The 28,000-nt window shown below is 47.5% G+C and overlaps 1 protein-coding gene across 2 annotated transcripts; it reads right to left on the bottom strand.

The window, feature by feature from the left end:
* Positions 1-28: 28 nt before the first annotated feature.
* On the bottom strand, positions 29-26,343 carry PHYKPL (5-phosphohydroxy-L-lysine phospho-lyase). Of its 2 annotated transcripts, none has more exons than XM_027867175.1 (13): positions 26,243-26,343; positions 20,714-20,832; positions 19,635-19,794; positions 14,631-14,705; positions 13,460-13,547; positions 12,983-13,099; positions 12,676-12,758; positions 11,442-11,667; positions 5,510-5,664; positions 4,761-4,850; positions 2,527-2,657; positions 1,460-1,538; positions 29-408 (listed from the first exon to the last, which is right to left on the bottom strand). In XM_027867175.1, the coding sequence occupies exons 1-12, from the start codon at positions 26,299-26,301 to the stop codon at positions 1,489-1,491; spliced, it is 1,353 nt and encodes a 450-aa protein (XP_027722976.1). In that variant the 5' UTR covers positions 26,302-26,343; the 3' UTR covers positions 29-408; positions 1,460-1,488. The 2 variants fall into 2 exon arrangements, with proteins under 2 accessions (XP_027722976.1, XP_027722977.1); XM_027867176.1 differs by lacking the exon at positions 26,243-26,343 and adding an exon at positions 21,284-21,318.
* Positions 26,344-28,000: the final 1,657 nt, after the last annotated feature.

Raw genomic sequence — 28,000 nt, 5'->3', positions numbered from 1 at the left:
AAAACGTTCCATTGAAGAAGACACTTAGGTCTTCAAGCTTAGTTAAGACCAGAGCAGAGTTAAGTCATTTGCCCTAAGGCAAATGGTAGAAACTATTGTTATATTTAGGAATTCATCTTCCCTGTATTTTCTTTTCTGACCTTAATGGGACATTTTCTAACCACTTTGACCCAGCGTCTGACTTTAGTAACAGTAATGGAGCAGAGTGTGGTGTGTTGGGGAGATTCAGAAGTATGGGTCTCACTAGCCCCCTCTGCCTTCCAGTGTATGGAAACAAACACTTTTGTTTGGTTTTTAACAGGTTCAATCCATGTTACAAGGTAAATTGTGAATGGGTTGAGTTTAAATTTCTTGTTATCTTGGCTGTCAGGGTTCCCCTCTTCACCTTTTAGAATATTCTTCTTGAACCTAAAAGTAAAAAGAGACAGGGTCAGGGCAAAAAGGTGTCTTTCCAATGATTGGCCAGTAATAAGACTTAACTTGTTCCCTTTATTTGGACTAGTGAACTTTTATCACTCACTTCACTTGGCAAACTCATCCTATAGCTTTATTCAGATAGCCCTTTTAATGAAAACAATAGATCAAGTGAAACCATCCCTTGAACAGCCAGATGCTTCCTGAAGTTGGAGAGACAATGATTTATCTATGTAGCTATAGGTAATGTAGTTCAAGGTGGAAATAAAGAAAGCTAGCCAGAAGAAAGGTTGCTATTGGCCTAGGGTCAAATGGAAGACTTTGCCAGTAGCACCTTGGGGAGGGTTCTAGAGAATCTCAATGTTGTCATCTTTAAAATTAGGGGGCTGGATTAGATGATCTCATCTAATCCACACTCCTCTTCCATTCCTAAATTCCACAGATTTTCCTATTTTCATGAAAACAAACTGTACTGCTTTAGGATTTGATCCAGTCTTGGTTGGGACAAAAGTCCTAGGTCTTTCCATCAGGGCACTGTTGGTCTCCACTTAGTCATAACACATTGACATAACACTGCCCAATTTTGGCCAGAGAGTCACTTTGATTTCTGTTCTTAGGCTTTAGATGAAGTTCATTGGAACCCTAACTACTTTCATGTATGTGGGATATTTGTGCATCTCCCCATTTCCCCTCCCCCCACACCCCTACTTGTCATAACCATCATATCCTCACAGGCAAAGACAACAGTGGGGCCCAAATGAATATTTACAAATGGGAGTGGTAGGAACCCAGGTAGGAATCCCAGATGTTGCTCTGACTTAATGAAGTATTCACAAATCTCGTTTGCCTGCTAGGTAAGACATTTTTCAATGGATGTAGGACACACATCCCTAATCCTAAGGGGAGGGGGTGTACAAAATAGTAGCCCTTGGTGGTGCCTCTGTCAGCTCTTTGGTGTGGGCTGAAAGGCGTTTTAGAATTGTGAAGGCAAATCTAAAGTGCAGTGAGGGGCCACAGAGTCGAGTCTCAGAAGAACCACACTCACCCAGGGTTCCCAGGGAAGATCTAGCCAAGTTACTGGGGACATTGAAGGGTTTCACAGCTTCTCATCTTCTCCTCCATTTCTGGGGATACATAACAAGGTCAGCTAACGTGCAGAACTGGTTAAGCTTTCAAGTTATAAGTAGTTGGGGCTGGTGGGGGGAGTAAGAAAGGAAGTGGGTAAATGAATAAATGAAACCATTTAAGGGGTGGGGTTTGGGAGTTACACAGTAGGTTGGTTCCCTCCTCACATCAATATGAGATAGTCCAGGAAACTGACAGACTGACCCTAAAACTACACCCCATGAGCAAAAGGTCTGTCTGGGGATGTTTTCTACTAGATCTAGAGGCTTCTATCCCACAGTAATCTCTACTTGCCAGTGGCATAATGACCACTAGCATTTATATAGTGCTTTAAAGTTTGCAAAACACAAATACCTCATTTGATCTTAATGTAGGTGCTATTAACTCCATTTTACAGATGAAAAAACTGAGGAAGTTAAGTGACTTGCCCCTGGGTCACACAGCTAATGTCTTGAGGCCATAGCTGATCTGGGTCTTCTAGACCATCCACTGCACTACAAGTTTTCCAAACTATGCTGTTAGCTCCATTGCAATTTGATGTCCAACATAGTGGGGGCATAAAAGACAAGCTAAATTTTGCTTGGGGAAATAACAAGATGTTCTTTAAAGATGCAAAGTTATCTTGGCATATTAAGATAAATCTAGGTCTTCCACTGGAGATTTCAGGAGCCAGAGACAGTGGGTTTCCTTTAACTCTCTTATCAACCCTCTTATTTATTTAACCCTCTTATCAGTGATATTAGACCTAAAGTCCACAGAAAATCCTTGTGTGTGTCCCTCACCTCCAGGGCAGCAGGACTAGCCTGTCCCCTGAGAACTCAACCATTATGCCCTGCAGTAGGTGAGTTTCAAAAATGAGGATACTACTGTCTGAAAATCAAGTCATGCAAAATGAGGTTTTGTTTGCAGGTTCCCCAGTTTCTTCAGAAAATACTGAGTAACCACCAAGTGTGGTGACTTAAATGTAACTACTGGCCAAAGTCTCACCTGTTAAAATTGTGTCAAGTTTGTTCACAACTATTCTGGCATTGTCCATGTTGAAGCACATTGGAGGCTTAAATTTCAGGACATTTCTTCCCGGTCCATCAGTGCTCAACAAAATACAGGCATCTTTTAACCTGGAAGAACAAAAGCATCCGAGAAGGCAAGCTGTTGAAGTTTTGCTTCTCTTTCAGAAGATGTTTGGGTGGCCCAAAGGCATCAGTCACACCAACCTGGTTCTGAAACGAGGGCAAAGGCTACAGAGAACATTTCATATGTCAGCTCCCCATATGGTCTGTCTTGAACCCATGCCAGTACTGGGCAGAGGATTTGTCTTTTGCTTTCCTTCTATTCTCTTGCTGGTAGGGAAGATGGAGAAGGGAGGAGGGGAGATTGTCCTAGTCCCATGCCCATGCAGTATCTAGTGATCCAGGGTTCAGTTTCGCAGTCAAAACCCAGCAATGGATGTTCCTCTGGGGAGGAAGCTCCGGAGAGTATGTTCAGACCTAAGGACGTTCACAGCTTAACACATAGCTAGGGGTTTGCAAGATTAGATGACAGTGGCACAACTCAGATTCTAAATGTTTTATGTTTGGCCAGATTTCATTCCCCCTCAATCCACAAAAACTGAAGTACTTTGGGGAAAGGTCAGCTTCCCTGGAATGAGGGCAGTTTCAAGTTCTGAGATACAGTCATCATGTGGGAGCCATCTTATTTAATCAAGAGTGAATTGAGTGAAGGGCAAGACATATTTTGCTTGATTCAGGTAGGGTTCTATAGATATTTCTGGCTCCTACATATAGGAGTCTATAGGGTTATAGCTAAAGTTGGAAAGGACCTTAGAGGCCTAGACCAACCTCATTTCACAATTGAGGGGACTCCAGCCCAGGGAGCTAAAGTGACCTACACAGGTAATAAGTAGCAGAGCTGGGATTTGAACCCACATCCTTGTATTCCAAGGAATTACTCATCACTTTTCCTCTTGTACCATGTTATTTCCTAGGCTGAGAAGGGTCCCAGTGGAAGTTGATGAATTCCCAAGAGCTAAATAAAGCAGCATGGTGCAGTTAGTTGATAGAACCAGCCTTGGAGTCATGGAGACCTGGGTTTGAGTCTCATCTCTCACATTCTGGCTGTGTGACCCTAAACAAATCATTTAAACCTCTGCCCTGTCCCCAGACGACTCTTAAGACTGAAGTTAAAGAGAAAGTGGGTGATCTACACTGGGAGAGGAAATTCCTCAGTGGGAGCTACAGTACCAATATAATCACAAATCAGGTAAAACCCGCCCCACTCCCCCCCTTTTTTTTTTTGTCCTGAAGGCTGAAAATGTTTACCAGATGTTTTAGGGTCTGAGTGAAGTAGGTTTCTGAGAAGGGAAAAGAGCAGCTGTTTCATAGCTCAAGGTTCTAAATTGATAGTGCTATAAGTTATTAGCAGTGACTTGAAAGATATTTGTCCATTCCAAACTCCTGGGGCCAAGGGAAAAAAGTATTTTTGGAGAGTGAGAGTTCGTTTTAGGGGCACTGAGAGGGTTGCTTCCCTTATGTTTATATTCTGTGTATTCTTATTTATGTATGTGTAATCTCTCCCATTAGAATGTAAGCTCCTTGAGGGCAGGGTCTGTTTCTTGTTTGTCTTTGTATCCCCAGAATCTAGCCTATAGTAGGTACTTAATAAATGCTTGTTGGTTGATTGATCAGTTGATTCTGAACATTCAGTTGGATCCCATTTCAGGTATGGGATGAAAGACTGCCCATTGAAAACCGACTAGCCCCAGTCCCAATCTCCTGGGGATTTATGTACTCCTGACAGGGATGAGCTCATAGAAGGAGCTCCCTGGATCTTAGGTGCTGGCCCTGACTTGTCTCATTCTTCCCTGTGGGGCCCCTACCTTAACCCCCTTGGCCCTTCCCAATTAGGGCCCTTCTTAGCTTTGACACAGGGACCCCATGGGTGCTGGGTTAGGTGTAGGAAGATATATTTCAGTTTTACTTTTGTTTTTATACCACCTCATTTTTAAATCATCCCTATCCAGAGAACCATCCCTTATAAGGAAGAATACAAAAGAGGGGGGAAAAGGTCAGCAAACCTAACCAACAGATCAAATGAGTGACATGTGCAATGTGCCCACCCATAGTTTCAAAGTAGTGAAGGAGGGCCATCTTTTCCTCTCTTTTGGGGAACAAGAGTGCAGGTGCAGGAAGATACTTTAAAAGGAGAGGAAAAAACCTACATACCTAGAAACCAAATAGTCAGCTTCCTCTGTGGCTGGTGTCCTTGTTTCCTCGTCTTTGATTAGATCCACACCAATGAACAATCCAACACCCCTGGAAAAAACAGCATTTTATCTGACTGAATGCTTGGCTTTCCTGTTCCTTGTTAGGGAATTCAGTTCACCTCTCTTGAAAAGTATTGAATGAGTTCTTTAAGCCCTGTGGTACATAGGATCATAGGCCTATAGCTGTAGAAGACCTCAGAGACTATATTTAGATCACCCCCTTCATTTTACAGGTGAGGAAATTGAAGCTCAGGGAGGTTATGACTTGCCCAAGGTCACAAGTGTCAAAGGCAGGATTTGAACCCAGATCCTCGAGCTCCAGAACACTGCAATGATGATTCTCCCTCTAAGGGATGGCAGGAAGACTCCACTGGCTTGCCCAGGTCTGCCCCCTGCTTCATTATGATGAAGCTCATAATAATAGTTATAATAGCTAACATCAGACCCAGTGACAAGGAACCAGGGAACCTTTCTATCATCTAGATCTCTTTGGTGGTAGAAAGGGAACTCAGGTAGGTAAAACCACCAGAAAGAAATAAGCAGTTTCAGAGAAGGGACAGGAGGGCAATTCTGTGATAGGAAGGTTAGGTAACTGGGTGACCTGGCCTTTATATGCTCTGCTGAGGGCTTAGGGCTGTGGAGAAGGTTCTGCCTGTTCTCCAAAAGAGTGTCCAAGACCAGGGTTGAGGGCCAAACCATCAAACTGACCTGACATCACCAATGATGGGATGCTTGGCCTTCTGCTGGTTCAGCAGCCCCATGAGGAAGTCTCCCACATGGGCAGCATGGGCCTGGAGGTGCTCCTTTTCTAGAACGTCCAAGACTGCCAAACCCACTGCACAGGAAACAGGACTTCCCGCAAACTGAGGCCAAGAGACGAGGGATAGCAATCAGGGCAGACAGCCAACGGGGAAAAGAGGTGGTGAGAGGAAAAGGCAGGGTGTTGAAGGCTGCGGACAGACGAAATCTTGAAGGTGGGGTTCAGTGGCAGAGAGTGTATAAGGTATTTGGAGAAATTGAGTCTGCCCTCTTTGAATTAAAATAGGGTTCCAGTAAGAAGCAAATAGGAGATAATGTCAAACTAATTCCCCGCTGGACATTTCAAACTGGATGTCCCGGCACTTCAAGCTCAGCATGTCCAAAACAGAACTCAGTATCTTTTCCCCCTCCCAACTTTCCCTCTTTCAAACTTCCTTGTCTAAGGCTCCATCATCCTTCCAGTGTCCTGGGTTTGTAACCTGGGCATGAGCCTCGACATCCTTTCCTCCCTCGCCCCTTCAAAGCCAATCCGTTTCCAGACCTTGTTTCAGTGACCTCCACTCACATAGCTAACCTTAGTGCAGATATGCATCCCCTTTCACTTAGATAACCTCCTACACGACTGCTTGCTTAGTGAGAACAGTGACTCAGTGTGACTAAAATCACCTCTGCTGACTCCTGGGATAAAACAGAAACTCCTCTCTTAAACAGCCCTTCATAACCTGGCCCCAGCCTACCTGTCCAGCCTCACTGAACCTCAAACTGACCTTCCTACTGTTCCTCAGACATGATCCTCCATTCCCATCTCCATGCCTTTGGCCTGGCCAACCCACATGTCAGGAATTAACTTCCTCTTTATCTTCCACCTTTAAATATCAATCCAAACATCACCTTCTGCATGAAGCCTTTCTCTATTTCCCAACTACTAGTGCCCTCCCTCCCAAGCTATCTTATATTTAACTATTTTGTATTTATTTGTATTCACTTTATGTTTATGCTGCATATATTCATATATATGTATTTGTTTCCCCATTAGAATGGAAGCTCCTTGCGAGTAGGGACTGTTCATATTCTTTATACTTGTATTCCCTAGAGCTCAGCATAGCACCTGGCATATAGTAGGCGCTTAATAAATATTTGTTGATTAATTGATTGAAAGGTAGGTTGGTCTCTTCAGTCTGTCACTAAGACCTGCTGTTTTGTTTGGAATGCCTTGGTATCCACTCCAACCCCTCCATTCCCATTTCTGCCACCCTGGTCCAAGTTCTCATCTCACAGCTGCATGACTTATGGCTTCCCAGTTGGTTGACTGCCTCCAAAAATTCGGCCAGATTCATCATCCCCAAACACCACTTTTGAAATAGAAGCAATTTGGGGCAATGGTTAGAGTGCCGGACCTGAAGTAATTAGCAAGACTTGGGTCCAAAGACTACCCCAGACATTACTGGCTGTTTGACCCCTGGCAAGGCACTTCACCCTCTCTCAGCCTCAGTTTTCTCAGCTGTAAAATGGGGATGATAATAGCACCTACCTCACAGGGTGGTTGTGAAGATCAATTGAAAAAAAAATGTGAATTGCTTTGTAAACCTGAAAGTGCTATCTATAGATGCTGGCACTACGTAAATGGGAGATATTTTGATGCTTATGTCACAGTTTCCATTCAACTACTAGTGCTACCCTACTTTAGGCTGTGGAGAACTTGGTCTCTCCTTAGCCTCTTACATCCATTCCTCACAGGGAGCTTGGTCTGTGCCTTGAACTTGGTGTGAACCCGTGTGCCCTTCATTGAAGTGCTCATACTCCTGCAGTCTTTTTTCTCATTTGTGGAATGATCATCTCCGACATTCCAGATTCCACGATCCTCTGCACTTCCTCTGTGCTGCTTGCTGTGGTCCTCCGTACTCTCCTTCCCATCCGTCTGGGCTCACCAGGCCCTAAATGTCCACCCCAACCCTGAAGTCTCCTCCAGATTGTAGGCCACACCTTCCTGTACCACTCCATGGAGCACTGAATCATTCTCTGGTTGTGGATCTAACCGCAGTCTCCATGAAGGCAGGGACTATCTCCTGTCTTGCTTCTCTGTCCACTGTAAGGCTTGATCAATGCAGGGCAAGCAACAGGGCTCAATTACTTAATTCCTGTCACCAGTCCTTCTTGGAAAAGCAGGGGACGCTTGCAGATGGATTCATTTATTTTCTTTTAAACTAAATATTTAATTGGTACTATTTAAAAAAAAATATGGCTGCCACCCTCTTCCTCTCCTCATGTAGAACGCCCTCACAACAAATACGGCTAAACCAAACAAGTCAACACGCTGGCCATGTCTAACAATGCATGCCTCATTCTGCACCTGTAGTCCACCACCTCTCTGCTAAGAGGAGGGAAGCATGCTTTACTTACGGTACCATGAAGTCACAATTAGTCCTGTCATTGATCAAAACTCTGATGCCTTTGGATGTGGTTTTCCTTTGCATTGTTGTTGTCAGTGGGTAAATCATTCCCCTGGTTCTGCTCACTTTTTGCTTTGCACCAGTTCATACAAGGCTTTCTGTGATTCTCTCCCTATTCCTTAAAGTCATTGTTTCTTAACACCCAATAGTATTTCAGTTATTTACCACAATTTGTGCAGTTGTTTAAGTGGGCTATTTTCCAAAGTTGAGCTATGCCAAGCCCTCACTTCTCAGGGTTAATACCATATCGAAGCAGCTGATGTCTAGTGTTAAGTGGACTAAATCTGGATGGGGGATGGAAATTTGGCTTTGCTGCCTTATGCAAAAACACTTCCATTCTTTGGCCTCATTTTCCTTCACCTAGTATCTGTGCGACCCTCGGGCAAGTTACTTAGTCCCTGGGGCCTCTGTTTCCTTATCTGTAAAATGAAGTTAGACTAGCTGGTGTTTGAAGCCCCTATGATGACGATTTTTGCCTCTTCTCATCTACATTTCTGTCCTTAGAGCTCATCCAATCCACAGCTCCCGAGCCTCCATGGGGGCAGACTCCATGTATGCGTCTGACCACAACCTCTAACCCAGAAATATTTAACATTGCAAACTGAACTCATCTTGTCTAGAAACCAACTCCTCCCCAGCCTCCCTGTTCCTGCCGTCTGTCATCCTTTGGGAACAAGCTCAGAACTTCAGAGTCTGATTCTTTCTTCACGATGTAGCAATAGTCCATTCTTTCCTCTCCATCCCCATGATCACCAACTACTCAAATAGCCTCCTGCTTCCAACTGATACTGCAAACACTGCCTAATTAATCCTAAAAAAAATTGCTGTGAGAGATCATGGGACAGTACAGGGTACTGGGCAGAGAGGGAGTCTGGAGGTTTGAGCACTAATCTAGGTCTGGGCTCTGCTACTAATTAAAAATATGGTTGTAGGTAAGTCATGTAACATCGGTGGAGCCCATCCCCTTCGTTGGTTTGAGGAGGGGCCGCATGGATGGCATAGTGGAGAGAACATTTAACTTGGCAGTCAAAAAATTTGGGCTCAGATTGCACCTCTCACACTTAGAGGCTGTGTGAGCACAGGTAAGGCACCCATCTCCAAGACGCAAAACAAAGGGTCTTCAATTCCAAGGTCCCCTCCAACTTTCAATCTGTGATCCACAGCAGCAATATTAAAGGGTTGGAGTTGGTCAGGAGTTGGCAAACTACAGCCACACTTGCCTGCTGCCTGTGAGCTAAGAGTGGTTTTTATGTTTTAAAATATTTATTGTATTTCACACTGTAAAAACCACTCATAGCTCCAGGTCATACAAAAACTAGGCGGCCGGCCAGCCAGATCTGGCCCTTGTAGGCTGATCTCTGGACTAGTTTGTTCAGCTCTAAAATGTCATACTCCTGGCCACACACCTTCAGTGGCTCTCCCTTCTACCTACAGAGTCTCCACACCTTAGCGTTGGGTTCAAAGTCCTCTTACAATATAATATGGCCCTTAACTTCCTTCTCAACTTTATTTCTGAGCACCTAGCTTCACAGACACTCAGTCTGTACAAACTAGGTCCCTCTTTGTTGTGCAGTCGTTTTGGGTCATGTCCAACTCTGTGACCCCATGGACCATGATGTGTCGATACTGTCCATGGGGTTCTCTTGGCAAAGATACTGGAGTGGTTTGCCATTTCCTTCTCCGATGGATTAAGGCAAACAGGTTAAGTGACTTGCCCAGGGTCACACAGGTAGGAAGTGTCTGAGGCTCCTTATTGTACCTCAAATACCTTAAGCATTCTAACCTCCTTGTTCTTGCTGTGACATGCCATGCCCCTTTCCCTATCTCTAAATTCTAAATTGGGAAGACTTCGAGGCCCAGATCACTGCTTTCCTTCCTCCAGAAAGCTTTCCCAGGTCACCCCGGGCTGCAGAGTATCTCCCGTGTGCCAGGGACATCCTAGCATCTAGGAGAGATGCAAAGATAGAAAGGACATAGTTGCTGCCCTCACAGCTCTGCGGACATGAAAAGGAGATGAGATAAATACAGGAATAACTACAATATAAGACAGAACATAATAAGCACAGGACAAAGTATTCCCACAGTGGCTGCTCTCTCCCCTGAACTCCTGTAGTTTTTATTGTCTGGCCCAGTGCTGGGCTATCACTTGTGCATGGCTTGGTGAAACTTACTTCATTCGACTGTTCCTTATCTCTCCCGTTGTCAGCTTTTCATGGACTGCTGATTAATGTCTCATTTCCCCAGGTGAACCCTGTCTCATACAGATGCTCAGCTCTCCCAGAGTGCTGCACACAGACCTCCCACTACACTAAGTACTGGGCGTTTGCTGGCCCGGTCCTCGGTCCTCACAGGGGTGACGGGCTGGAAGGGGACCTCTGGGACCATTCAGGCCAAGCCCTTCCTTTTACAGAAGAAGAATGTGGAGCCCAGGGAGGCTGGGGAAACTTGCCCAACCTCCCACAGGCAGTAATCATCAGAGGTGGGGTTTCAGAAGCTGGGTTTCTTTAGACCAGACAGAGAGCTGTACCCCAGCAGGGCTCAGGCATCCCACATGCAGGCCGCCCATGGGCCACACAGGGCCCACCAGACATCAGGGTGTTGGTGAATTATTTTAGCAGAGGTGGCTTTTATCCGACATGAGCTGGCAAAGGTCACCAGGGAACAGCCTACTGCCACTCCTAGGTAAATGACTGCTGCCAGGCTCCATGCTAGCAGGTTTGCAAAGGTGAGATACAGTAGAAAGAGCACAGGCCTTGAAGTCAGGAGACACCTGTGCTCCAATCCCACCTCCGACTCTTATTACATGAGCACAGCCCTGCTCCTCTTGGGGCTGCGATTTCTTCATCTGTTTTTTCAACCAGACCTGCAACTTCATCATTCACATCTAGTGAAGAAACCTCTTCTACTTGTAGGTCAACATGTATTTGCTCTACAAATTAGTCTTCACTGAGAGGTTAAGTGATCTGCCTGGGGTCACACAGCCAGGACGTGTCGGAAGAGGGGCTTGAACCCTGGCCTTCCTCATTCCAAGGCCAACTCTTCCCCTATTCTGCTGCCTTTCTCATCTGTAGAATGTAGATGATCATATCTGTGCTGCCCACCACCAAGGGGCGTTAAGAGGAAAGCATTCTGTAAACCTTCAAGCACTCTAGAGGTAGAAGTTATTATCATATATGGTAATAATATCAAGAATTTCTGAAGCCCACACACAGAGCATTTGCCGATCATGTGTCTTATTACTAGGGGAAAAAAAAATTTTGATCCCTCTGCACTAGAAATGCTTCCTCTGCCTGGTATCCTTGGAGCTAAGCCAGCGAATCCCCGGCCCGCTTCTGTCCTCCCAGTTGAGCCTGGGCTTAGGGTGGACAGAGTGCTCAGCAAGAAGACCAGAACTGGGGAGGAGGGGCGTGGATCCCTGGGGATTTCCTTACCGTGTTGAAATACTCAACGCCAGTGCCTGCAAAGGCCTCGGCGATGTCCCGGGTCGTGGCCACACAAGCGATGGGGTGGCCGTTACCGATGGGCTTGCCCATGGTGACGATGTCGGGGACAAAGTCCTCCCCCTGCAGCTGGAAGGCCCAGAAATGCTTGCCGACTCGGCCAAAGCCAACTTGAATCTCGTCAGCCACAAAAACGCCTCCAGCCCTTCGGATGTGTCTGCAGAAAAGTAAGGTGGGGGGTGATTTGCTGCTTCCCCTCTGCCCACTTAGGGAATGTGGCAACGTGAGAACCCTGGGAAAGACTCCATTTTAGTTCTTAGGGCCGTGGAAATGCTTTGTGACCTTTGTCAAGTCGCATTACCCCTATTCCAGGGAGTCACTGTCATGTTGGAAAGATTCAGATTTGGAGACTCCACAGGACTATGGATTTAACAGGTTTAGGAGAGACCTTAGAGGTCATCTTGTCCAAGTGCCTCATTTTGCAGATGAGGAAACTGAGGAACAGGGAAGCAGAGTGGCTCGTTCTAGGCAACAGAGATCTAATTCGAAACAAGACTAAATCTGGAACGGTTTCCACTCTACCATGTTGCCTTGTAAGCATCAAAGGATCCTGGTTCAAAGCCTGGCTCTGCTATTTTACTACCTCTGTGAACTTGGATAAGTTGCTTCTCTTTCCAAGGCCTCACTTTGTTCATCTGTTAAATGGCAGAAGCTAGTCTAGAGAAGGTCCTTTCTTCCACCCAATCCTATAATCTTAGGCCTCAGTTTCCTCATCTGCAAACTAAAGAGGGCCAGGGGTGGTAGGTTTCTAAGATTCCTTCTATCTTTGGAGATAAAATTTTTAAAAAGAGTTTTTATCTAAATACTGTATGGATGCTCTTTGTTTTTCATGGCTATGCTCTCACCCTCCCCTTCCCACCTCCTCACCACCTCTAGAACCGTTCTAAAACAGATCAGTGGTCAAGTCAAAAGAGTAAAACCACTGGCCATGGCTGACAACATATACTTCATTCTGTACCCACAGTACACCACTTCTGTCCTGAGAGGTGGAAGCTGTGCTCTTGGAACTCAAGATCTACTTAGGCGTTTTTGACAGACAGGCCCAGCCTAGGCAGGTGATCATGAATAAGGACTGAGGGCCTAAGATTTCTCACATTTGATACCCTCAGTGAGGCACAGATGCTCTCATCCACTTCCCACTGTAATTCTGCAATGACCTACTTACTCCGCTGCCTTCTGGAAATAACCAGCCGGGGGAATGATCTGGCCTCCCACGCTGGGCAAAGACTCAATAAAAAAGGCCGCTATCTGTGGACAGAGAGAGCGATGCGAGGCTGTGGCTGTGTTAACACGGGCAGCACTTTCCCTCAAAGGAGCACAGAGGGCACAGGCTTGCCGAGGGCTCGGCGCTGGGGAAGGGGAGGACGAGTCCTGCTGGGCTGGGATCTCCTCGCCTACCACCCTCTCCCACAGAGCCCCCGGAGGCCCCCACGGCCCCACGGCCTTAGCAAGCATGCTACCAAGACCATTACCTTCCTGCCCTTCTCCTGTGTGCTGTCAATCACCTGCTTCACCTCTGCTGCATATGCACGGGCTGGCTCTGGGTGGTCTTCTCGGTAGAGCCCTCGGAAGGTATCTGGGAGAGGGACCTATGCATAGAAATACTGTAATACATGTAGAACACTTTGTAAACCTTAAAGGGCTATATGAGTATGAACTTATGAGTGGAGGGAGGGACAGGTCCAGACTTCATTAGTGTAGGGAATTCCACTAGGGGAAATTCCCTCTCCCAGTGTATGGTGGCACCTTCTCTGTGACTTGCCGTCTTAGCTGCTTTGAGGCATTGGGAAGTTAAGTGACTTACTCAGGAGCATACAACCAGTATGTGCCAGAGGAGAAATTTGAACCCAGCGCTTTCTGACTCAGAGGCCTGCCCTCCATCTAGTAGGCCCTGATGCATCTCTGAGCTGTTACTAATATCATCATGACCCTGGGTTAGGGATACATACCACGTGTACCCACTCTGGCTGTCCTTCCAGACTCTGGAACTTGTAAGGGCTTATGTCAATCAGAGAGCTCAGGTGCCCATGGTAAGCACTGAGGAGAGAAGGGGAAATCAGTCCTTCCGTAGAGCTGCAGGCCCTGCCCCACCCCCAGGAGATACCCCTCAATATGAGCTACACCTGGGTATGGCCACCCTCACTGACTCCCCAGGATTGGCAGCTTCCTCCTAGACCTGGCACTCCTTAGCTGGCTCAAGAGGTCTCCAGAAAAGAGCCCTGAGTCTTGCATTAGGAGACCTGGTGAGGAATCTGGGAGCTGACCCTTCCTGAGCTGCGTGACGTCTATCTGAGCCTCAGTTTCTGCATTTGTAAAATGGGAATAACAATACTGTGATTCCTCACCTCATGTGAGGTGTACTGTACTACAAAAACAGATACCGTGACTATTATCAAATGCAATGGGACAGGTGTATATATCAGGGATTGTCACCTCCCCGGAGGTGCCTCTGTCATCCTCTTCCCCTCCCAATTCCAGGGGAGCCCTGATGAAAGTGGATGTGGAATACGGTTATTCTCTAGGAATAGGGGACTCTACCACCAACCCTTGGACTTTGCTCCTGTCACCCACTGGTCCTGGTGCCTTCCTCTTTTCTGCCTTAGACTTTCCTGGTCTAAGGCATCTGAAATCAAAGCAAAACCCTCCATCCCTAAGAATCATCCCCAGCCCATGTCTTTCTCCAACAGTGGTAATAATAATTTATTTCCATAGCACTTAAGGTCATATCTATGGTCTCGAGTTGGAAAGTCCTCTAAATCCAAATTATCCCTCAGTTTGCAAAAGAGAAAAATGAGGCCCAGGCAGAAAGTGACTAACCCAAGGTCACATAGGTAAATGGCCTTGGAAGGTAGGACCTGTGAATATAACTATCTCCTTTTTACTGATGGGGAAACCAAGGCTCACAGAGGTTCCTAGGAGACCTTTTTATTTTTATTTTTTTTGTTTTTTAGGCATTTGGGGTTAAGTGACTTGCCCAGGGTCACACAGCTAGTAAGTGTCAAGTGTTTGGTCTGAGGCTGGATTTGAACTCAGGTACTCCTGACTTCAGGGCCGGTGCTCTCTCCACTGCGCCACCTAGCTGCCCCCTAGGAGACCTTTTTAGAAGGATCTGGCACTTACTGGTCCACTACCACCACATCTCGATGTCCAGTATACCGACGAGCCAGCCTCAGGGCCAGGTCATTGGCTTCAGACCTACAATAGATGGTGACAACCACTCAGATCACTGACCAGCAGGCTAGGTTTCCTTTCATTGTGGAGTGCAATAAGCATTTATTATGTACTGTGCTAAATGCTGGGGCCACAAAAAAAGTCAAAAGACGGCCCCTGCCTTCCAGGAGCTCACAGTCTAATGGGGGAGACAACAAGCATTTAGGGTGAAACCAGCTATACACGGGCTAGATGGGAGATCACTGAGAGGGAAGGCCCTAGACTGAAGAGGGGCTGGGGAAGGCCCCCTGTAGAAGCAGCCCCTGCTGGGGCTTCCTCTGGCCCTAGGTTCTCTTGGGCAGCCCCAGAGAGGCACTGCTAGCCAGCTGCTGCCTCCAGCACTTATAGTGAGCATAGTACGATACTGGGCCAGGAGCAGGACAGGTTTAGATAAGACTCAGTCCTTGCCTTCATGGAGCTTACAGTCCAATAGGGAGGTAAGACATGAACACAGATAATTAGAGTATGTGATAATGTTTGATAAATATGTCTGAGAACTGTTAAAAAAAGAAAAAAGGCTACATCCAATTATTTCATCTGCTGGGCACAGCCTGTGCCTTGATGAAAGGCCAGGCTGGGCCTTCCATCTGTCCTGTACACAGGGAGTCTGTCCCTTCCTAATGCCACCTCATAGCCGCTGCCCTCAGATGAGAGACCTCAGACCTGTGCCCTAGCACAGCATGTCATGTCTCTGAGGAAAGGCCGCTAGGGGCTGGGCCAGGCCTCTCCCACCTGCCCCAAAGCTACTGTGCCAGTCTGAGGCAATTTCTGCTTCCCTGCTCTGGACTGATCTCCCAAAGGGGATGTAGAGACCCCCCAGTACAAAGAGCAACCCTGCCTCTGGCTTCTGTCTCTCATCTCCTGCTGGGCTTGTCTTCTTCTACCTGATGGTGAACGTTCTCATGCCTGGTCCTACCTTTCACATCCCAGTGACTCTGAACTCCTCTAGGTCATCATCCAAACCCCATTCCCCACCTCCCACTACCTGATTCCTCATTGCCATCCACCACAATCGTCCCACCTCAAAGTTTCAACCTAGCACCAGTCCTTCCTCTGGGCCCTCTGGAATGCCTATTTCACAAACATCAAACTTCCTTTCATTTTAAATCTGCTCCTCTCCCACTTTTTCTGTCCATTAGCTTTTACTGAAACCTGATTCCCCCCAACAACATCGCCCGACTGACCACCCTTTCCAGTACTGACTACACCTTCACTTATTCTCCTTGACTTATTGGTCAAGGCGAGAGATCTCGTTGGAATATTCCTTTCACCCCGTTGCCACTTCCAGATTCTCTGCCTTTCTCCATCACTGGGTAACCTTTCTTCCTTTGAGCTTCATGCTACTCACATCTACCACCCAATCAAAATCTTAGTAACTCTTGTCCACAGACTTCCCCCTTCCCCTCGTCACTCCCCTTCCTTACTGAGTTCAGTAGCTGGCTCACAACTTTTCTCTATCCCCAGTTCCTGCCTTCAAACTAGGGGATTTCCACATATATACCAATTCCCCCTCAAATACCTTAACCACTCAGTTCCTCAACTTACTCATCTCTCACGAGCTACTTCACTACCTTACCTCAGCCACACACAAAGATAGTCACCCTCCAAAAATGTACCACCTCCAGGTTAAAGAATTCTAAAATCCTCTGATCTGACCATAATTGGCTTTTCACCTATCCCTCTGCCTTCCCTTACAAAACCCTACCTTTTGTCTGCACCATGACCTCTAATCTCTTGACCCCTCCATCCTCTCCCAGACCATCTCCTCAGCACTAGCCATTCTATTCTTTTTCTCCAGCCTTATCCCTTGGTGAAGCAATTCAGCTCTACACTGACTTCCTCTCATGAATCCCTAACTCCCTTATCACATTGATGATTACTCCCAGCCAAAAGTCATCCTTGGATCACAGTCACGAAAGAAAGTGGAGATAATCACACAATTCTTCTGAGTGTGCCCACTACAAATTTATGTTATATGACTTCAACTAGGCCCTCTGATACTAGGCAACCCTCCTATACCTTTCTTACCAACTCGCTATCCCACTCTCCACAATGGCTCTTCCAAGCCTTTTTTCATCCCTCCTTAAATCTCCCTCCACTCTCAGCTGGGAACTTTGCCTCATATTTTACAGAAAAAAAATGGAGGCCATTTGCCATGAGGTCCCTCTTCTCCCTTCTTCCTTATCTCCTATCATGCAGGTGCCTTCTGCCACTAACTCCTCCTTCACCCCGTTTCACATGGTGAAGTAGCCTTACTCCTTACCGAGGCTCACCCTTCTACTTGTTGAAGGGATCCCATTCCATCCCTTTTCCTCCAACACCTTGTCCCTCCGTCATCTCTGCTGTTTTCATTATTTTCAATCTCTCCCTCTCCACTGCCTACAAATATGCCCATCTCTCCCCAATCCTGAAAAGACTTTCATTTGGTCCTTCTATCTCTGCTAATGACTATCCTATATTTCTTCCGCCCTTTGTAGCTAAACTCCTCACAAAGGTCATTTACAAGAGGTGCCTCCGCTTTCTCTTCTCTTACTCTTTTCTCTACCTCTTCCAGTCTGGCCTCTGACCGCATCATTCCACCAAAATCGGTCTCTCCAAAGTTATCAGTGATCTCTTAGTTGCCAAATCCAATGGTCTTTTCTCAGTCCTCGTTCTCCTTGACCTCTCTGCAGCCTTTGACGCAGTTGATCGCTTTCTCCTCCTTGACACTCTCTTTTCTCCAGGACTGGTGTCTTTCAGGACACCACCCTCTCCTGGTTCTGTTCCTACCTCGCTGACCGATCCTTCTTTGCCTCCTTTGCTGTATCATCATCCAGATCACACCTTTTAACCACAGGTGTCCTGGGACATCTCTTCTCCCTCTAGACTACTTCACTTGGTGATCTCATCAGCTCCCATGGATTTCATTCCCATCTCTCTGCTGAGGATCCTCAAATCTACATATCCTGCCCCAAACTCTCAGCCCACCTCCAATCTCCAACCTCCAACTGCCTTACATCCATCTCAAACTGGATATCCAGCAGACATCTGAGACTCAGTATGTCCAAAACAGAACTCATCCTTCCCACTGCCTGACTTCCCTATAGAGGAGGACAGCCACCATCCTCGCAGCCCTCAGGTTCACATCCTAGGAGTCATCCTGGACTTCTCACTCTCTCTCCCTCCTCCATATCCAAGCTGTTGCCAAGGCCTATTGATTTCACTTTTGCAACATCTCTCAGGTATGCCCACTTCTCTCCTCTGACATTGCCACCGCTGGTGCAGGCCCTCATTGCCTCACGACTCAATTACTGCAATAATAGGTTTCCTTGCTTGGAGTCTTTGCTTGTTTCAATCTGTCCTCCATTCAGTCACCAAAGGGATTTTCTTAAAATGCAGGCCCAGTTATCTCTCTCTCTCTCTCTCTCTCACACACACACACACACACACACACACACACACACACACACACACACACGGGCTCCCACTCTTAATAAAGTCCTGTGGCAAATACAAAATGCTCTGTTTGGCATTCATGACCTAGTCCCCTCCTATCCTTTCCAGTCTTCTGACACCTTAGTCCCCCACATATACTTTTCCATCCAGTGACTGGGCTCCAGGCATTCTCTCTGGAATGCTTTCCCTCCTCCACTCTGACCTCCTTAGCTTCCTTTAAATCCCAACTAAAATCCCATCTTTAACCCCCCACTTAATTCCAGTGCCTTCCCTCCTTAATTATTTCGTATTTGTCAGGTATGTAGCCTGGTTTGTATTTATTTGTTTGCTTGTTATCTCCATCTTTAGAATGTAAGCTCCTTGAGAGCAGGGACTGTTTTTTTTTTTTGCCTCTTTTTGTATCCTCAGGCACTTTTTTAATAAATGTAGGCTGACTGATTACTCACCAGGGAAAGTTCCATTTAACAATTCAATTCATCAAGCATATATGGCTTTACTAGCCCGGAAGCCAGGCAGTCTGGGCCTGGCAGGGGTCCAGGAGACCAGGGCTCAGGTCCCACCTGACACACCCTGGGTATGTGGTCCTGGATGGGCCACAACCTCTCGGGGCTCTGGGCAGTTCTCTGATGCTCTCAGATGTGGAGATGTTGCTATCTGCCTGGTAGAAGGAGCTTCCCCCAGGGAGCTCTTCCACAGACAAAATCCCAGGTCCAGATTTAAAAAAAAAAAATTGTGCCCGGCACTGAGGATGCAAAGACAAAAATGAAGCTGTCTTCCTCCTAAAGGCTCTGGGGGACTTCGGCAAAGGCCGTGCTGGATGTGGGAATTTAAAGGTTGGGGGAGGGAGCAGGAGACTATTCTAAGGACAGGGAATAAGGTGAGCAAAGGCAGGGGTCAGAGAGCACAGGGATTGTTTAGGGGCCAGAGAGAGTCCAGTTAGGTTAGAATACTCAGTGTAGAGAGGGGTGGAGTGGCAGGCAAGGCTGGAAAGACAGGGAGGTATCACGTAGCCTAGGGTCTCAAATTGTTTTTGTTCAGTCATGTCTGATTCCTTGTGACCCCTTTTGGGGTTTTCTTGACAAAGATACTGGAGTGGTTTGCAGTTTCCTTCTCCAGCCCATTTTACAGGGGAGGAAACTGAGGCAAGTAAGGTTAAAGTGATATGCCCAGGATCACACAGCTGGTTAAGTGTCTGAGGCTGGATTTGAACTCAGGTCTTTGTGACTCCAGGCCCAGCCTGATGACAGCCAGTGCCACCTAGCTGCTTGCTTCTTACACTGCAGAGCCATCAATCAATCGACAAACATTTATTAAGTGCCTCCTATTTCCAGGATCTGTGCTAGACACTGGAGATAATGAGACCAAAAACAGTCCCTGCCCTAAAAGAAGCTTTCCCTCCACTGGCCTAGCTAACAAGGTACAGCCCTCTTTGGGGGGTGGGGGTGGGAGCAGGACATCCCTGGTGGCTCAGAGACTTACCCCGAGTTCAGGAAGTAGAACACACAGAGCTCCTTGGGCAGCGTTCGGGACAGCCTCCGAGCATAATCCACTATGTTGTCATGCAGGAAGCGGCTGTTGGTGTTTAACACTTGGTTTTGTTGATGCGCGGCTTGGACCACGTGAGGGTGGCAGTGCCCGACTGAAAGGGGGCAGAGTGAGAGGGTAGAGCTGAGGTTGCCCTGGAAGGGCTGAGCTTCTATCTCAATCCTGTCAGCCAGCCCTCCTCCATCAGATAGGTTGGGTCATTCTGCCCCAGGCCTTCCCACCCACATGGACAAACAAGCAAATAGAGGCTAGAGAGAAGCCTTGCTGCCCTTTACCCCAGAAGGGAAGGTCATGAGTCTTCAAGGCTAAAAGATGCTTAACAGAAGAGGGGAGTCGGTGGCAAAGTGCATAGAGAACCTGCCCTGATGTCAGGTGGACCTGAGTTAAAAAATCTGGCCTCTAACACTTACTAGCTGTGTGACCCTAGGCAAGTCACTTAACCCTAATTGCCTCAAAAGAGGGAATTCTCAAGATACCATGAAAATAAGAAAGAAACAGGTTGTGAGATGAGTGAGATCTAAGGGATAAATACCAAAAGTACACCGTGAGAACAACAGAGAAGAGTATTAAATTTGGAGTCAAAAGACCCCCTTGCAAATCCTGGCTCTGGAGAAGTCACCTAAAGTCATCTTTCTGGGCCTCAGCTTTCTTATCTGGAAAGGGAAGGGGTTGAACTAGAAAGTTCTAGGTCAAGCGGGGGGAGCCTGCGGCCTTGAGGGCACATGTAGCTTTCTAGATCCTTAAGTGCGGCCTTTCTACAGAATCCAAATTTTACAGATTTGTACTGTTTGGATTCCGTCAAAAGGCCACACTTAAGGATCTAGAAAACCACATGCGGCCTCAAGGCCGCAGGTTCCCCACCGCTACTTAGGTCTATGATCCCAAGTCAAATCAGGGGCTAACAAGGGTCCTGGCAGGACAGGAGACAAACGTGCACTGCTAGCTGCCCTGCAGCACCTCCATGGTCCCAGCAGCCCTTGGTTTGTGAGCGAGGTACTGCTCCTGGTACCTACCGTGAGCCACGTTGTTGATGCAGTCAATGTACTCCACTCCCTTCTCATCGTACATGTACTGGCCTCGGCCCCGCACAATCTTCACAGGGTCCTCAGAAAAAAAAAGCCTGCAGGAAGAGCTGCAAAGGGAGACCGCAGAGGTAACAGGCTCCTTTAACCACTGCCCGGGTGCCTCCTTGCCTCAGGATGTCCAGTGTACCTAACTTATCCCTTCGTGTGTTTGTATTCTTGGCTTGGCTCCTGGGAATGGCTAGTCCTCCCTTCTCTCTTCCTCCTGTGTTGTAAGTATGTGCTGTACTCTGGGGTACCTGCTTATCAGGTCTGTGAGGGTGGTTTTCTCCCTCCTCCTCCCTTTTCTGTCTAGACTCATCTCAGTTAGATGTGTAGCACTCCAAGCAAATATGCTTTTTATCAGGCCTGGTTAAAGCACACTTCCCTTCTTGCCAAGACCCATCATTTTTGTGTTTTAAGCTGTGGTCCACAAGGAAACAGCCTGTATGGTAGGTGGCGCAGTGGACAGAGACAGGAAGACTCATCTTCCTGAGTTCAAATCTGGCCTCAGACACTTACTAGCTGCGTGACCCTGGGCAAGTCACTTAACCCTGTTTGCCTCAGTTTCCTCATCTGTAAAATGAGCTGGAGAAGGAAATGGCAAATCACTTCAGTATCCATGCCAAGAAAGCTCCAAATGGGGTCACGAAGAGACTGAAATGAATGAATAACAACAACATAGGAATTATCATTTACAAATTTAGTCGGTTGATAAAATCAAGCCCTGGGCCCCCCAAGATAGAAAGGGTCAGACCCTTGAACTAAATGGAGCCGCTAATATAAGAGGATCAAGTCTGAGGAGCCAGCCGGTCTCCGTTCAAACTCTCTTTGAAGTTTGCCGTGTGCCGTGTTCTTGGAGCAATGGTCACAGAGTGGGATCACGCCTCAGAGAATGAGGCTCCCTCCTCTGCATGTGTTCCTTCATCTGCCTGGGAGGTGAAGGGCACTCTGTTCATCTTTCTATCCCTGCCCAAGCATACAGTGTGATACAGTGGAAGAGGGCTGGTTTTGGAGTCAGAAGGAAGCTGGAGTCATACAGCAATGACACCTGCACGCGATAGGATCCAAGGTAAGTCATTTCTGAGTCTCTTTTCCTCATCTGTGAAATGGGGATAATCACATTTGTTCTACCTACATCACAGGGTCGGTTGTGAAGGAAGCACCGGCTAAATCTTAGGGAGCTACATAAAAGCAAGTGTTTTGTTCCCTGGAGGACGGGGATCCAGAGTCGGAGGACCTGGGTTCAAGTCCCAATGAGGGGGGTCAGACCTGATGATCTCTGAGGTCCCTTCCAGCTCTCCATCTGTGTGGATCTAACCATAGTGCCCCATGATTATTTGTTTGACCTCAGCCTCCCAGCTCTTCGAAGATCAATTAATCAATGAGCATTTATTAAGCACCCACTGAATATCAGGCGCTCGTAATACAAATATAAAAGTAAGACAATCCCTGGCTTCAAGGAGCTTATATTTTCCAGGGACAATACAACATGTTGACAGATAATACAGGATATGTTTGCAAACAGAACAAGCATTATATTAAGCATCAACTGAATGCTAGGCATTCATAATACAAGATAGTCCCTGGCTTCAAAGAGTTTATATTCTCCAGGGGAATACAGCATGTTCACAGATAAGTAAATACAGAATATGTTTTTTTTAAAAAGTGTTGGGGGAAGGGGCAGCTAGGTGATACAGCACTGGCCCTGGAGTCAGGAAGACCTGAGTTCAAATCCGGCCTCAGATACATAACACTCACTAGCAGGGCAAGTCACTTAATCCCAATTGCCTCACCAAAAAAAAAAAAAAAAAAGTGTAGGGGGAGAAGAGGTAGTAGGAGGGTGGGGGCTAGCACTTAGAGAAAAGGCCTTATGAAGGGTGCGGCATTCTATTGATAAGACTGAAACTGCCCAGGAAAGCCCTAGCTGAGTTAGTTTTTCTTCCCAGTGTTTTTGGTTTTTTTTTTTGAGATTTTCCAAGAGCTGCTTTCTCCATTCAGATCCCTGGCTGCTGGATTCCCCAAACACTCACCCAGCAGTTCTTCCCTCCATGGCCCTGGTGAATGGCAGGCAGCCCCTCCCACAGGTGGTGATCACCATCACTGCCAGCAAGCAAGAACACTCTGAAAAACTCCTCCCTCTTGTACCTTTGGCCCTGGGTTTCCTGTGTCCTTCTTGCAGGCCCAAGAAAAGTGCTGATGGAGCCCCTTCGGGATGGAAGGGGGGAAGGGAAAGGAGGGGCTGGTGGTGCCCCAGGCACCGGGCCAAAGACTTTGGAATCCTCTGCCTACTTCTCTTGAGGGGCAGAGGGCACTAACTTGAGACAAAGAATTCCAACCTGCTGCTCCTACAAGTGTGAGTGGCTGCCTAGGGAAGGAGGGGGGCAGTAAGGACATGAGCTCCACTCTGGCAAGATCAGGGGTCAGGGATATGGAAGCCAAGAAAAGGTCTAAGAGGCAGAGGAGTGAGGAGTGGGCAGTCAGGTATGAAGAGCTACAGGGTTTGGGGTAGAGCATTGTGAGGAAAGGAAGGTTCTGGGGCCAAGGGCTCAGGAGTGTGTGATGCTGAGGGCCGGGTATGTGGGACCACAGTGGGAGTGTGTATTCATGTTGGGGAGCTGAGCCAGTGCAGGGGTGTGCAAGTGGACAGGACTGTGAAGGAAGTTTGGAGAAGGGGTTGGATGGGAGGAATGGTGTGCAGAGGCAGATTTGGATAGGGAAGTAAGTGGTGGTGGGGGGTGTGTATGTGAATTTTGGCTTGGAGGATAGGGAACAGTTTGGCTGGGAGTGGGATAATGTGCCTATAAATGGTAGAGTAGGATGGTGTGGGGGAATAGTTTGGGATAGAGGGAGGATGAGGGGATGCTATGTCTACAGTTTGAAATGAGGGTTAGAATGGTTTTGGAGGAGGGGCTGTGTAGGGGGGAGGAGGAGGTACGATGGCATCTATGGGGGAATTTGGGGCTAGGGTCTATGTAAGATTAGGGAGGAGGGGGTTTGGGGAAAGCTGAGGAGGACAGGGTATGTGGGGAGTCTGGGGGACCTACGAGGCAGGGCATGTGGGGTGTTTGGGGTAGAGGTAGGGGAAGCTGAAGGGAAAATGTGTCAGAGAGTTCATGACAAAGGACTGAAGGGTCCAAGAAGCAGATAGTACAGGGGACATATAACTATTGGGGGTAGTCTAGGGGAATGAGAGGGGATAGGGTAAATGAGAAGAATTGGGGCAAAGGCATGAGAGGTCTAGGACATAGGGAGTGGATGTGGTACATCTGGATGGAGTCTGGGCAGATGGGGATACCTCCTTTAGGAAAGACATTGATAAAGCAGGTAGCCGGAGAAGAGAAAACTGGATGGTGAAGTGTCTTGAATTTACAGCACAGATAGGAGATTTGGGAACATTCAGCCTGGCAATAACTGCCTTTCCCTATCCCCACCACCATCCTCTCAACAATTAATATTTACATATGGAGTGACTTAAAGTTTGCCAAGTACTTTACACCTATTATCTTATTAAATGGGAGTGGGGAATGGATCTTAGACATGCTCTGCCTGGTTCAGAGAACTAGGAGTCATGGGTAGAAATTGCAAAGAAACAGGTTTGGACTTGATGTGAGGAAAAACTTTCCACGATTTCCTGTAGACATATCAAACTCAACATGCCCAAACCTGAACTCTTATCTTTCTCCCCTAACCTTCCCCCCTTCCAAACTTCCCTATTACTGCTGAGGGCACCATCATCTTCCCGGGCTCCCAGGTTCCCAACTCAAGTGTCATGCTCAGTCCCTCACTATCTCTCACCCCTCATATCCAATCTCTTGCCAAGACCTGTGGATTTTACCTGTGTAACATCTCTCAGATAAGCTCTCTTCTCTTCTGTGACACTGTCACCACACTGCTTCAGGCCCTCATTACCTTAAGGGGAGGCTATGTCGATTGCCTGCTGGTGGGTCTGCCTGCTACAAGGTTCTCCCCAGTCCAATCCATCCTCCTTGGCCACCAAAATGAGTTTCCTAAAACTCGAGTCCAATTTCCTCCACCCTTCACCACCCTTGCTCAATAAACTCCACTGGCCCTCTGTCACCTCCAGGATCAAATATAAGATCCTCTTTTCGGCATACAACGCACTTAATAATCTGCTCTCACACCACTCCCCTGCCCTTATCCAGTCTTCTTACACTTTATGCCCCTTCCCCCTGTGTTCTTCAATCTAGTGACAATGACCTCTTCTTAGCTATTCCAAAAAGAAGATATTCCATCTCCCAACCCTGGGCATTTTATCTGGCTGTCTCCCATTCCTGGAATGCTCTGCCTCCTATCTCCAGCTTTTGGGCTCCTTCAAGTCCCAGCTGAAATTCCACCACCTACAGGAAGCCTTTCCTGATCTCAGTTCTCTGCTGATTATTTCCAATTTATTCTGTATATGGCTCGTTTGTACATAGTTGTTTACATGTCTCTCCTGTTAGACTGTGAGCTTCTTGAAGGCAGGGGCTGTCTTTTACCTGTCTATATCTCCAATGCTTAGCATAGTGCCTCCAACATAGTGTGTGATTAATAAATGTTTACTGACTCTCTGATAATTAGATCTACCCTAAAGTGAGCCAAGGCTGGTTCCAGGAAGCAGTCAGCTTCTCCTCACCAGACAGCTTCAAGCAAAGGCTACCTGACTCGTCTATACCACTTGTCTAGAAGGAATTCCTGTTTGATACATATTAGACTAGAAACTCTGAAGGCCCTTCCAACTCTGAGGTTCAGGGATCTGGAGTCAGGACCTGACCTGCTTAAGGCAGAGATTCTTAGTGTCAAGGACCCCTTGGTGCATCAGATGAAGCCTCTGGACCCTTTCTCAGAATGTTTTTAAATGGATAAAGTAAGATGCATGGAATTAGAAAGGAACACAATTACATTAACAGAATGTTATTAAAGTGTTTTTTAAAAGGAGTTCAGGGACCCCAGGATAAGAACTCCTGAACTGCAGTCTTCCAATTCAAGCCCGGTTCCCTCTTCCCTGAGCCTTCAAGTCTAGGAAGGGCTGTCACTCAGAGAGGAGAAATTAGGTTTGTTCTGCCTGGTCCCAGAGCAGAACTAGGAGGAATGGGCAGAAGTTGAAAAGAGGCAAAATTAACCTCGACATCAAGGAAAAGCTTCCTGACAATTAGAGTTGTCCAAGAGTTGGAACCAATTGTCTCGGGGACTAAGTAGTGAGCTCCCTATCCTGAAGGTGTCCAAGCAGCAGCTGTTGCAGAGGACATTGTCCCTCAGGCACTGGCAGAGGCTTGCGGTGAAGGGGAGGGGAGGGAGGGGGACGGTGGGCTGGGGTCAAGGGTCTGGGAGTGGAAGGAGGCCCGCGAGCCGACTGTGGGAGCCCACCCTCGCTGACCACGTGGCACCCTGGCCTCGCCTGGCCTGACCTGACCTGACCCCCCTGGAGCCTCCGCAGAGGCCAAGTCCTAGGTCCCCGGTCCCGTCTGTACGCCTTCCTACCCGATAAGCTGCCTTCGCAGGGCCAGGGTCTCCTCCTTGCTGTGCCCCTCCGAGGCCATGGCGCCGGGGAAGATACCTGGCAGAGTGAACTCCGAATAGGGAGTGGGGTGGAGGCTGGCTCCTCCTGCCCTGCCTCCCAATCTTGGCCCCGCCCACCCACCATGACTTCATCCCCACCCATCCTATTCTTAGTCTTGCTTCTTGCTCCACCTTTCACCCAATCCTGAGCCGGGGCCCTCCCTACACCAGGCCCCACCTATCCTGGTTCAGTCCTGGCCCCACCTATCCTGACTACATTCCCCCCATCCTAGTCCTAGACCTGCTTCTTGCTCCACCTCCTACCCAATCCTGGGTCCGGCCCCGCCCCATGACAGTTCCCGCCTATTTCAGTCCAGTCCTGGCCCCACCCACCCTGATTTCATTCGCCCCATCCTAGTCCTAGACCTGTTTTTCTTGCCCCCCCTCCCCTCCCATCCCGGGCTTGGCCCCCCCCCCCCCCCCGTCTTGCCCCTCCCCCTATTCTTTCCGGGCCCCCCCCCCCCCCTTCTCCTCCTCTGCTTTCTGGCTTCATTCCCTGTTTTTTCTCTGCTCCCGCCTATCGTCTCACCCCCTGTCTGTGCATGCGCAGCCCCAGCAGAATTCATTCGTCTCCCCTAGTGGTTTTCAGTCCGAAGTCTCTTGCAGCTTGTGTGGTCCTGACTGTACAAGTGCTGAGTAAGCGTGGGATGCAGAATCCGCCCTGCCTTCCCCCTCACCTGGATGCTTGGATGAGAGGCAGCTTTATTTCTGTAACAAATGCACTTGGGCACGGGAGAACCTCACCTTCAAAGAACACCCCACCCTCACTCCCTAGGCCAGGACATTCTCTCTTCTCATCTCCAGCTCCAGAACAGCGCTAAGAAACCTGGGACACCTGTCCCCAGAGGTCCTTTGGAGTCACTGTCACCAAATTTGGAAAAAAAAATTTTAGAACTCGTTATCATATCCCCCCCCCCCCCAGGCTCTCTCCTGCCCCAAACTCGTTCTGCTTGGCCCTAGAGCATAGGGGTGGCGAGTGGAAGTTGCCATGATGCGGATTATTCCTGTGCTATATGAGGCAATTCTAACTGGTCCAAAGTACAAAAAGTAGTCTAGGGAGATGGCAGTCCCAAGAAATCTTCAACAGAATTACTTGTTTAATTTCAAGATGGTTGTTAGATTGGGGATCCTGGGAAGGGATATACCCATTCAGGTAGGAGCTCATAGCCAGCTCCCGAGGTCCCATGTGACTCAGCTGATCAGAAGATATTTGTGGAAAGAGTCTTTGGAGTCTGGAGTTGGAGTCAAGAAACTTAGGTTTGGCCTCAACACTTATTAGCTGTGGGGGCATGGGCAAAATAATTTCCTCTCGTCTTGGTGATGTGTTCTCTTTTTTTTTCTTGTAATTTTTACCTTTTTATTTAAAGTTTTGAGTTCCAAATTCTATCCCTCCTTCTCTCCCTCCCTGAGATTGTAAGCAATCAGATATAGGTTATAGATGTGCAATTTTGTAAAACATTTACATATTAGTCATTTTGTACAAGAAGATGAATAAACAAATGAAAGTGAAAAAAATAATTTCCTCTCTTTGAGTCTAATTTCATCTTTTTAAAAATGAATATACTAATACCTGTCCTGCTCCCTCAAAGGCTGTTGTGAGGAAAGTACTTTGAAAACCTCAAAATTGCTATAGAAATGGAACTACTATTATTTTCATTAAGAACTAACTAAATATGTGTG

Source organism: Vombatus ursinus, unplaced genomic scaffold (genome assembly GCF_900497805.2).
Source record: "Vombatus ursinus unplaced genomic scaffold, bare-nosed wombat genome assembly UNPS02014785.1, whole genome shotgun sequence".
NCBI lineage: Eukaryota > Metazoa > Chordata > Mammalia > Diprotodontia > Vombatidae > Vombatus > Vombatus ursinus.
This window is presented reverse-complemented; position numbering and strand designations above follow the sequence as displayed.